The 11,634-nt window shown below is 53.3% G+C and overlaps 1 protein-coding gene and 1 long non-coding RNA gene across 2 annotated transcripts in view; one reads left to right on the forward strand and one right to left on the reverse strand.

The window, feature by feature from the left end:
- The window catches only part of LOC308184874, an 8,384-nt gene extending 4,222 nt beyond the window's left edge, over positions 1 to 4,162 (reverse strand). Inside the window, exons 1-2 of the long non-coding RNA XR_013942983.1 lie at positions 2,804 to 4,162; positions 1,492 to 2,493 (exon numbers count right to left, since the gene is read on the reverse strand). This is a non-coding gene — a long non-coding RNA (uncharacterized lncRNA). The remainder of the gene's footprint in view (positions 1 to 1,491; positions 2,494 to 2,803) is intronic.
- Positions 1,147 to 10,127, forward strand: LIPG (lipase G, endothelial type). The gene is made up of 10 exons (XM_080572196.1): positions 1,147 to 1,358; positions 1,510 to 1,676; positions 2,449 to 2,628; positions 2,854 to 2,965; positions 4,072 to 4,296; positions 4,727 to 4,969; positions 5,398 to 5,518; positions 6,056 to 6,274; positions 6,980 to 7,072; positions 8,570 to 10,127. Exons 1-10 carry the CDS (start codon positions 1,253 to 1,255, stop codon positions 8,589 to 8,591), a joined length of 1,488 nt encoding a protein of 495 aa, XP_080428322.1. The 5' UTR covers positions 1,147 to 1,252; the 3' UTR covers positions 8,592 to 10,127.
- The last annotated feature ends 1,507 nt before the right edge of the window (positions 10,128 to 11,634 follow it).

The raw sequence follows: 11,634 nt of genomic DNA on the forward strand, positions 1-11,634 counted from the left end.
GAAAGGGGGAAAAAAGGGGGAAAGGGGGCAAAAGGGGGGAAGGGGGGAAAAAGGAGGAAAAAAGGGGGGGGAAGGAGGAAAAAAGGGGGGGGAATGGGGAAAAAGGGGGGGGAATGGGGAAAAAGGGGGGGGAAGGGGGAAAGGGGGGGGGGAAGGGGGAAAAAGGGGGGGAATGGGGAAAAAGGGGGGGGAATGGGGAAAAAAGGGGGGGAATGGGGAAAAAAGGGGGGGGAATGGGGAAAAAAGGGGGGGGAATGGGGAAAAAGGGGGGGGAATGGGGCAAAAAGGGGGAAGAATAAGAGGGAAGAGGGGAAAAGGGTGGAAAAGGGTATAAAATGAGAAAAAAATAAGGAAAAAAGGGGGGGGAAGGAGGAAAAAAGGGGGGGGAAGGTATAAAATGAGAAAAAATAAGGAAAAAAAGGGGAAAAAGGAGGAAAAAGGGGGAAAGGAAAAAAAGGGGGGGAAGGAAGAAAAAGGGGGGGGAAGGAAGAAAAAGGGGGGGAGGAGGAAAAAAGGGGGGGGAGGAGAAAAAAGGGGGGGGAAAGGAGGAAAAAAGGGGGGGAAAGGGAGGAAAAAAGGGGGGAAGGGAGGAAAAAAGGGGGGAAAGGGAGGAAAAAAGGGGGGGAAAGGGAGGAAAAAAGGGGGGGAAAGGGAGGAAAAAAGGGGGGGAAAGGGAGGAAAAAAGGGGGGGAAGGAGGAAAAAAGGGGGGAAAGGGAGGAAAAAAGGGGGGAAAGGGAAAAAGGGGGGGGGGAAGGAGGAAAATAGAAGGAAAATAGGGGGAAAAGGGAAAAAGGGGGGGGAAAGGGGAAAAAAGACGCGTAGCTCTTACACCAAAACCAGTCCCCGGTCCCACCCCCCCGCCCCCCCCCCCCCCCCCCACGCCGCGCCCCCCCGTGTCCCCTCACCCTACGGAAGGCGCCGTGCGCGGCCCCCCCCCCCCCCACGCGTGTCCCGTGGGTGCTGTGCCCCCCCCCCCCCCCCCCCCCAACCACTCCCCACCTCCGGAACCCCACGCGTGTCACCCCCCCCCCCATAGGGATCACCCCCCCCCCACGCGTGTCACCGAGCCCCCCGCCCACCCCGTGACGTCCCCGAAGGAGGGGTGGGGGGGGGGGGCGTGCCCTATAGGGTGGAGGCCGGGGGGGGGGGGGGGGGCAAGCGCCGCCCCACAGCGCGGCCCCTTAAAAAAGCGGCGCCCGCCGCCCGCCGAGCCCCGGCCTCAACCCCGAGCCCGCAGCCCCGAGCCCGGCCATGAGCGGCCCCTTCTCCTCCTTCCTCCTCCTCCTCCTCCTCCTCTTCCTCGGCCGCGGCCTCCCGCTGAGCGCCGGCCCCGTGAGGGGGGGGGCCCGGGAGCGAGGTGGGTGCGCGGCCCCACGCGGGGACGGGTGGGGATGGGGATGGGGGGAGGAGGACGCGTGGGGAGGGGGCTGCCGGCCTCCCCCCTCCCGTGGAGACCCCAACCCCCGGGCCTCCATCGCGGTCCCCTTCACCTGTCGCTGCGGTTCCAGGTGTCGCCGAGCCGTCGCCGCCGAGGCCGCGGGTGAGGTTCAGCCTCCGCTCGCCGCCGGCCTCCGAGGACGAAGGCTGCCCGCTGGCCGTCGGGCGGGAGGGGAGCCTGGAGGAGTGCGGCTTCAACGCGACCGCCAAGAGCTTCTTCATCATCCACGGCTGGACGGTGAGCCCCCCCACCCCCCCCCGGGGGTGTCTTCTCCAGAGGGTTGCAGGGGGTGGAGGCCGGCCTCCACGGAGGACAAGGGACAGGGCCCCCCCCCCACCCCACCCCGGGGACAGCTGCCACCCCGCTGGGTGCTGCTGCCTCCCAGGAGCCCCGTAACGTGGCGCGGGGCGTGCTCGAGGCACTCCCGCGTCTCTCGGTCCTCCTGCACCTGCCCCACTGCGGCTCCGCGCCTCGCGGGGCGAACACCCTCGCGGGCTTTTTCCTAATTTCCCCCCCCCCCCCCCCTTAAAACGGGGCCAACCCCGTAAAGGTGGCACTCGGTGCACGTGCAGCTCCGTATCCCCGGCCCTGACTTCTCCTACTCCCTCTCCAATAAAGCAGCAGAGGGCAGATGAAGTCCACCAAGCTTTCTTCTTCTGCCTTTTCGGGGCCGCTTGAGGACTTTTCGACTCCCGCTTATGCGCAGGGCAGCGCCGGGACTGGAAAACGGTGTTGCAATCCATCCGATTTTTCTGAAGTCGTTGAGGGACGAGCGATAAGGTGGCCTCTCCCTCCCGCCGTAACAGGCAGGGTGGCTAATTACAGCCGGGGTCTGTCAAAACCTTGGCCGTCTTACACCCCTAGCACGCTGCTGAGATGTGCTGGGGTTCGCAGAGAAGCGTATGTCTGGAGCAGCAGGACGCACGTATCCTGGGTGAAGAACTTCGCAGAGCGCAGAATCTGGGTCCCGAGATCCAGAAGCTGACCCCACTCTCTCTCCCCCCCCCAGATGAGCGGCATGTTCGAAACGTGGCTGGGCAGCCTGGTGGCGGCCCTGCGGGAGAGGGAGAAGGACGCCAACGTGGTGGTGGTGGACTGGCTTGCGCTCGCCCACCAGCTCTACACGGACGCAGTGAACAACACGCAGGTCGTTGGGAAAAGCATAGCCGGGCTGCTCGACTGGTTACAGGTAACGCGCGCGCTGTTGTAACGCTCCGCGAGCCATTCTTGCACAAGGGAGCTGAGTTTACGCCAGCCCCGATGCTCACGAGCGGGGAAGGAGCCGGCGTAAGCCCGACCCCGAGGCGAAGTGGAGCAGTGCCTCGTGGTAGCCTCCCTGCGCGAGGAATCGCTGCGGTGCTTACCTGGGAGATGCTGCTCGGAGCAGCTTGGATTATTGCCCTTTCCTTCGCAGGAGAACCCCCTCTTCAAGCTTGAGAACGTCCACCTGATCGGGTACAGCCTGGGCGCCCACGTCGCTGGCTTCGCTGGGAACCACGTCCACGGGACGATAGGCAGAATTACAGGCAAGTGGCTTTGTAGGCGCTCTTACCTCTCCCGGTGGTGTTGAGCTTCCCTGAAGAGGCTCATTTCTTGTGTTCTTGCAACGTTTTGGGCTTGCGTAGTTAAAAATGACTAACTTGCTACCCATGGCCACACGTGAAAAACACCTTAATTTTGGACTGCAGGTATCAAGGTACGGGGGGTGTCACTGAAAAATCTGAGGACCCATTGGTCTTGAACGCTTCCGAATTTCGATGTGGGTTCAAAAACGAGTCCAGCTCGGGCCCTTGCTATCCAAATCCGAAGCCTTTGAGTGTTACTGTTTCTGTAATCGTAGCTCAGACTAATGAGGGTGAGCTCTCCTGGGTCCACTTTGTCCCATGGGATGCTTGGTCAAAAGAAAAGCGGCCCCTCGTTCTGACAGCATCTTGGACAAAGTGCTTCTCTCTCTGCAGAGAAACTGATTTCAGTATGTAATAACTTCGGACGTGACAGAAGAGAGCTTTAAGTGTTTAAATTTGACATTGGCAGGGAGAGCTCCTAAGAGCCTAGTAAAAAAACATCTGCATTGGTAAAGCAGGAAAGGCACCAAACAAATTGGGGAATAGCTCAGGTGCACAACTGAAGGCTGTGAGTGAGGCTCAGAGGTTAACAGACCCAAAATCCTCGTGGGATCTCAGATGCAAGAAGTACCTGGCTGCTGCTTAAACCCGTATTAGTCCCTCCATATGGCCAGGCTGAAAACAGGCTAAACGTAGCCAAGGCAGCTCTGGCAGCCAACAGTCCCTGTGGGGTGCTAGACCTCTTCTGGTCTTCAGTCTTCTGCCACCTCTGAAGTGTTTTGTCGCTGACCTAGCACAGACTGAGGGCTCCAGATCGCCTGTTGGATGTAATCGCTGTAAATGGAGCAGCCTAGACTGTGTCATCCCAAAACTTTTGTGGGATATCTTCGTTTGTTTCTTCAGTGAGCCCATGGTGAAGGGTTCCTGGGGAGCGGTATCTGCAACGGGGCAGGGTCTGTCTGTGTAGCACCTGGCTGGGAGGGCTCCTGGCATCAGGCGCTTGTCGATTCCGTGTGAAATAACCCCAATTTCTTACCTGGCATCTCGCACGCTGTCTCCAACACCAGGCTTGGATCCGGCCGGCCCTATGTTTGAAGGAGTGGACCCCAGCAAGCGCCTCTCCCCTGACGATGCCAGCTTTGTGGACGTCCTGCATACCTACACGAGGGAAACGCTGGGTGTTAGCATTGGGATCCAGATGCCTGTAGGCCACGTTGACATCTACCCCAACGGGGGAGACTTCCAGCCCGGCTGTGGATTAAGCGATGTCTTAGGAGCAATTGCCTACGGGAGTAAGTTTCTCGTCACTTATTTAACCTCTAGACTGCTCACAAATAGACTTGGGCTGATGCTCGGGGATGATTTGGTTTTACAAGAGCAGAGAAAATGATTTATTTTTTTTTCCCCTTCTAAACTGTCTGTACCCTTGGAAACTAGACCTGCTTTTACTTCTGAATAACGCTTACTCACTAACACCTCGTCATAACCTATGGCTGTCCTGTGCTGCCTGTGGAATCCTCTGTAAAGCTCTAAGTGACCCGTCCTCTTCAAGCATCTAGCACTAACCTCTTGAATTGCTGCTCTTCCAACAAAAAAAAAGTCCAGTTTGGCCTCATTCGTCTCCTGCTGGGCTACAAAAGGGTGTTGCTCACTGTGTCTTACCAGCTGCCGGGGTGACAAGTACTTAAACAAAATGTATCCCTTGCCACTCTGCTCCTCTAGCACTTGGCGAAGTTGTTAAATGTGAGCACGAGCGGTCTGTGCACCTGTTTGTGGACTCCCTCGTGAACCAAGATAAACAAAGCTTCGCGTTTCAATGTACTGATTCCAGTCGCTTCAAGAAGGGAATCTGCCTGAGCTGCCGGAAGAACCGCTGCAGCGGCATTGGCTACAATGCCAGGAGAACGCGGAACAAAAGAAACAGCAAGATGTACTTAAAAACAAGAGCTGACATGCCGTTCAAAGGTACACGGTCTCGCTTTGAAAGAACGTGGTCTGATTTTTCTAGGAGTGGGGAAGCGGGGGGTGCCCCTTAAATTCAGTAGATTGATTTGGTTTTGCTCTTACCTGGCTGCACTGTTGTGCTTCTTCCCCCATTTATAAATCAATGGGGTTCTGGTCATAAGGGCAGTCCGCCTTCTTGTATGGCTTACGCACAACCTTGCAGGACCACTCCAGGTTTGGGGAGCCTTCCCCAGATGTGCTGCTGTTGTGTAAATGCCAGCTTGGTAATCAGTAAGAGCTGGAAAAAAATAATCACTAATTAATCAGTAATGTCTCAGTAAGGAAAGGGTCTAGCTTTTGCCAGCCAACGCTACTTCACAGAGTAATTCTGAGCAGTATTTTCGACTCGCAAAGTTGGTTCAGCGTATGCTCTCCCTGTTTCCCTCCAGTCTACCATTACCAGATGAAAATGCACGTCTTCAGCTACAAAAGCTTGGCAGAGGCTGACCCCACTTTCTCTGTCACCCTTCATGGCACCAATGGAGACTCCGAGCCCCTCTCCTTAGAGATGTAAGTGAGCTGACCTAACCAGCAAGGTCACTGGGACTACACGAGGTGGCATTATTCTCTTTCCTCTGCTAACCCCAGCATTGCAGCTGTGCCTAGCAGCCCCACTTCACCATTCAGGAACTTCGCATCCTGCCACTTAATTGCAACGTATTGCTGAGAAAATAATTTGTGCCCAGTGCTCTACGTTTTGTGGCTCGTTGGTGAAGTACTTTGCTTTCTCCTTCTACCATCTGGCTAGCCTGAAAGCACTTGTATCTCTGGAGGTGGCGTTGACCTCCTTTAGCCTCTCCAGAAGAACCAAGGCGTGGAATTCACCCTTAAGCTACGGAAGGCTGGCTGAGCCAAATTCGTGATGCGTTGTATCGAACCAGCCACCCAAGCTCACTTTCTGTAGTGCAGTCAGCAATTAACCAGAGGCAGGTGAATGTGGAGCACTTGATAAGCTGCAGAGGCTCTGTTTAACCTCTTGCATGGGATGAGTAAGCATCTGGCATGCTTCCATAAAGGAGAAATGTTGACTCTCTGCTTGCCTTTCAGGCTCGATCAAATTGGCCTAAATGCTACTAACACCTTCCTGGTCTATACTGAAGAGGACATGGGGGAGCTTTTAAAAATCAAGCTCACCTGGGAGGGCACGTCCCAGTCCTGGTACGATCTGTGGAAAGAGCTGAAGAGTTACTGGTATCGGCCTGCCAAGGCTTCCCAGGAGCTGCACATCAGGCGGATACGCGTGAAATCGGGGGAAACGCAACAGAGGTAAGAGCAAACGCGCAATCTGACACAACTCCCTCAAAACGTCAGTCAAAAGGAGCAATTTTCAGAATCTAGCAAAAAAAAAAGTGTTTTTTTTTTGAACTTAGCTGGTAGTCTGAACATCTCATCTTGCTTGTTACCAGCTCACGCACCTTAATGGTACAGGAGAGCGGGTTGCGTGCCAGCATGAGGCCACAGACTAGACTTTGAGTAAGACAAGTCACTGCAGATCAGCTCTGAGATGTTCTTTTCCTTTGTTTAGATCCTGTAACAGTCTCCCCTGCCTTTGGGGACCGAGTTAGCCTACTTCAAGATGGTTTAGATAATACCTGAAGGATTAAAATACGGTGCCAAAAAACAAATAGCTGAAACCTAGGCATGGCAACTTTGTACATACATAATGCGACAATTTGGCACAACAGGCTAAATCTAAAACTGCAGCTGATTACATGGTAGCATCAGCTTCTTAAGCACTACAATCTACGAAATGTAAGGGCAGTAAAAGCAAAGATCCACAAACGGAATACGAAAGTAGGAAAGGAAACATTGCGTCCTCCGTTTGAGGAGGTACCGATGTATCAAGATGCTCCAGAGAGATGTCAAACCAAACAACTTGCCCTAGAATTACCTGCAATCCATATTACATCTTGGGTTTTTGACCATGGAGACAATAGGTACCTTCTCTTGACTTCTCATTCTTCCTCCTAGGTTTGCTTTCTGCGTAGAGGACTCCCAGCTGACCAGAATATCTCCTGGTAAAGAGCTCTGGTTTGTGAAGTGCGCAGACGATTGGAAAAAAAGGTAGGGAAAACCAGCTAGGAGAAATCCTGTCTGATGCATGTGGCTATGCTGGGATGAGTGGAGCCAATATTTCTCTTTTAGACTCTTGAAACCTGCTTTTCTTTCAAAAACTGGAATCCCAGCCTAAGATTCCCAGGTGCTAGACTTTGATATGTGCCTCAACAATCACAAGCCAACTGATATTATTGCCACTTTTACTCATTTACCTCGTTTTTAGCATCTACCAAGATCCTTGCAGTAGTGGAGAGCTAATTAGGTGCACCTATTAAATGCTACTACCCTGTAAAACAGGAGAGGAAAGCTAGGGGTGGGAGGGGATTGTCCCAAACATTACCTCAGCCTGACGGAAGACCTCGAGCTGCAAAGAAACCTCTTGCTTCGGTTTGGGATCCGCACATGAGCAACGCGCAGCTGAGGACTTGTCGTGGGGTTACAGTACTGGCTCCTGCTGCTTCATCTCCAGCTCTGCTAATCTGTTCTGGTTCAGGAGCGTGCCAGCTCACCCGTCACCGCAGCATGCCAGTCCCGCTTAACATCTGCGGGGCTTTCCAGGCACCCAGGATCAGTCATGAGCCTTCCAGTAAGCCAGCCTCAGCAGTGACAGCTCGATCGCTTCAGAGTGCCTCAAGTCATGTTTCTGAATGAATTCACCTTCACCTGACTAAACGGTGGTCTCCTTCAGAGGAAGCCCAGCCTCTCAGCCTCTATTAAATTTCAGTTTTTGAGCGTAGAGCTCTGCCCCTTCTAATCTGGAGACAAAGTGCTTGTTAGGGCTAGCAAATCCCTGTGGAAGCAAGCGCTTTGCACAACCTCCTTGGGCGGCAGAGGTCAGCTGAGAAGCACGAGCTGGCACCCTTTCAGGTCTGGCAGAAGCTAGCAGGCTGTACGTACAGTAGCAAACAATTCTGTGAATGAAAACCCTGTGCGAGAACTTGTTGCTCTGCCGCAAGCCTGGAAAGATCTAAGCGAATGCTCCTGCAGGTACAATAAAAGGCTGGCTTGATATGCTTCTCGGTAACCCCCATAAAAGAGAATTGCTGGCAGATGTGCTCTTCCTGCTTGCTCGAGGAGTTTTGCACGGGGCAGAGGGGCAGATCTGAGCTCCAAAGCACTGTGGTTTCCAGGAAGTTCTCTCGAAATCATGAGCAATTACTTGCTCTTCAGCTGTCCGTTCCTGCCAAGTCGATGGGAATCTGTAATTCCCTGCATGGAGGTTCAGCCTGTAAACATCTGTCCACCCCAAGTGGCTCTGAACAGGCAGAGTCTGGAGTCGAGACCTGTAAATTTTGTTTGCAGCCTCCTTGGGTGCATAATATCTGCTTCAGATTCCCACTGAATAGCTACTGGGCAGAGGGATTCATTTATTTTTTTTGACAAAAATCAAATACCAGCCCTCCATTTAAACCTGTTCTCGATGTCCCAGAATTTCTCAGGAATTCTTTGCTATTTTTCTTAGCCTCTGCATTCAATTTTTTTCCCTCTTTCTGCTTTTCCCAGATCTGTCTCAAACTTGCTCTGAAGACTTTCCTGAAGACTTACAACGGAGCGCCCTAGATGCACGAGGACCACAACAGCGGAAAGATGCTCTGGCAAAAACCTGGCATGGTAGCACTTAAAGCGAATAGCTTTTCAAGACAATACCTCTTGAATCGGAGGCAGGAAACTGAGGAGAAATTGATGGACTGTGGTCCTACACCTAGAATAACTAGAACTACATCCTCCCTTCCCCGGGGAGCCTGGCTTATGCATTTAGCCTTACCTTGACGCTGCGTTTCCTGCCTGCTCCCACTAACCAGAGCTACAGATGAGAGCTTTGGAGAGCTAGACCTCAGCGATGATCTTCTGGCCTGCCTGCCAGGGGAGCTGAGAAGATAACCGTGCTAACAGCTCATCAGGCTGCCGGTAACAGAGCTGCCAAGAACAAATTAGCGTCTAGCGTAGGCGTTGCTGCCAATCCTGTAGCGCTGGGGGGAGATGAGACCAGCGCACACCAAGTGCGTGGAGGTCTTTGGGGGGGGGGGGGGGGAATAAGCACGACGCCACTTCGCCTTGTCCCGTGACTTCGCCTTGTCCCGTACCTCGAAAATCTGTTCTGTGTCTGGCTGACGGTGAGACCCGTACCCGTCACCTCGTATGAAGGCAGCGCTCCGTCCTCTCCCTGTAGCCAGGGCTAAACACGAGGAAGACGGCAGCTGATGGTGCCGGTAGCCGCTCCCCAGCAAGGCTTTGAGGTCCCGTGTGTTAATCTCCTCGCAGGAGGCAAACGGCAGCTGCCCTTCTACCGACCGTAGCAGAGGAGGAAGGTAACGAACTGTAGCCTTTCAGGAGAGCTCTGCACCACTCCTTGTAACTACTGAGACCGCTTTCACCCCTGCTCCATTGCTGCTGTAGTTCCAGTGCGTAATTAAGACCTCGTTTCGTAATTAAGACCTGATTTTTTTTATATGCGAAGCACTTAACTGAGCCAAACAGACAACAGCCTGCCTTCATTGCCACAACGCCCCGGTTGGATTCCCAGGTGCCAGATGAGCTGGGCTTTGCTCTGAGTTGGACAGACCGCGGCCGTCCTGTTTGCTACAGCAGAGCGGACCTCGTCAGAGGCGAACTATTTATTTATTGTTTTTAATTTTCGGGAGGAGACTCGGCGTAACAACTCTTGAGCGATCGGCGTGCAGAAAGGCAGTCGTAAAAGGGTGTTGCCACATGGTGCACTGAGTTCTGAAGACCGAGCAAGCCCTTTGAGGCCCGCAGTTCTCAGAGTTCTTTGTAGAGCTTCAATCCGACCAAAGCAAGCACATTTGGAGATCTTTCTTTTTCCATGGTTTTATGCAAAGGCTTCAATAATTGAAGCCTTTGGTAAGTAGCTGAGGCTTGTCACCGTGCCATCCTTAGAGTGGTTTCAAAGCCCTGTTTGTATATTGTGGTTTTTGTACGACTTAAAAAACGTTATTTATTTCTCGTACTGTACATATGTAAAGTTTTAAAGATTTTTGGTTTTGAGTAACACTTTTTATAAGCCTTAAGACAAAAAAAATAAAGAGCTTTGTGAAAATGGTGGAAGTCTCACTATTAATCGATCCCAGGCTTCTCTCAACACCAGGCTGTGGCTGCGTTTTCTTGTCTCCTGCCTCCAGCAAGTCACTGAGGCCAGCAGCCAGGTGGATGCAGTTTATGGCTGCCCTTGTAAAATCATTGCCTGACTTCACTGGTTAGCCTATTGATGAGCACACTGAAGAAAACTGATCACAACCTCCATTTTCCGAGCTTTTCTCCCACCAGCAGCAGCCACCCCATCATGTGTAAGGAAACCCCTCATTGTGCTCTGCCTAACACAAGCCAGGGGTGCAAACCCAGCAGCAGCAGGACTTTGCAGACAAAGTAAATAGCCCCAAGCTGGGGGAGATTTACATGAAATTACTGGGTTAACCTTTTCCTAGGAAAAGTAAAGCAAGGACTAGGCTAGCTGCAAGGAAAAACTGGAGCTTCCTAGATTCAGGAGAGCAGTGGGAATAAAGTACCCGGTCCATGGGCCCCAAAAACATTCTGCACCCCAGGTATGGAGCTTTTCCTAATGGGTTTGTGTGCGCAAAAGGAGTTGGAGCTACCAGGACCAGATGTTACTCGAATGCACAGCCGTTTGCTTTGCTGTGAGATCCCTTCCTGCAGCAGGCACTGCTGTCCCAGCGCTCCTGCGAGTGATGCTCTCCCAGCTGGGTCAGAGAAGCACGGGGCCTGGACAAGTTTCCCCAGTTACAAGCTTCATTGTGCACTAATTAAATTAAAAAAAAATAACGAGAAAAGCAAAGAGAAGGTCCATATTTCCAAACTCTCTAATAAACTTGGGGTGGGCCCAGCGGGCAGACCCCATATGCCAGGCAGGGCTGAGGCCTGAGCCCAGCACAGGGCTGGGGGCCGTGCTCGACGTAGCTCCCCCTCCCCCCGTTTTTCTTTTTGGGATTGCTTTGTCACAGCCCCTCCATTCAGCCCCGCCAGCCGGGTTCCCCCGAAGGTCAGCCTGCGTCTCCGGAGGAACAACGCGCCCCGCACCGGGAATGCTTTACAACCTTCCCCGTCCCACCGCACCGCCCCAGCTCCAGCGAGCAGCCACCTTTGGGCACTATTCCCCCAGAAACACCCGAGCATCTTTGCTTTTTAAGGTGAGTTGAAGGGAAAGCCCGCCTGCGGGTTGCTTCTCCACCATTTCCCTGCGTAACGGGGCTCAGGAGGTGCCGGCTGCCTCCCCCAGGCAGTTCCCAAGCTACGAGAGTTGGGATAGAATAAATTCGATGCAACAGCTGTGCTGGGGAAGAGAAAGACCAGGCAGCCCTTTCAGGAACAAGAACAGCACATTCTTTGCTGGCTTCCCTTCCTGAGATAACCAGGCAGCCCCACACCACCAGGTAAAGCTTCCCCAGGGCAACCTCACCAAAAGACGACCGCGACCAGCCAAGAAACCCAAGACCCTGCTCCTCCGACAGCGATAACGAGTTGTAATTTTATGCCTGCTCGGATGCTGACATTCCAACATAAATTATACAGCTCATTGACTTCCCGGCCAAAAT

The sequence above is a fragment of the Anser brachyrhynchus genome, assembly GCF_964034855.1.
Source record: "Anser brachyrhynchus genome assembly, chromosome: W".
In the NCBI taxonomy this organism is placed as follows: domain Eukaryota; kingdom Metazoa; phylum Chordata; class Aves; order Anseriformes; family Anatidae; genus Anser; species Anser brachyrhynchus.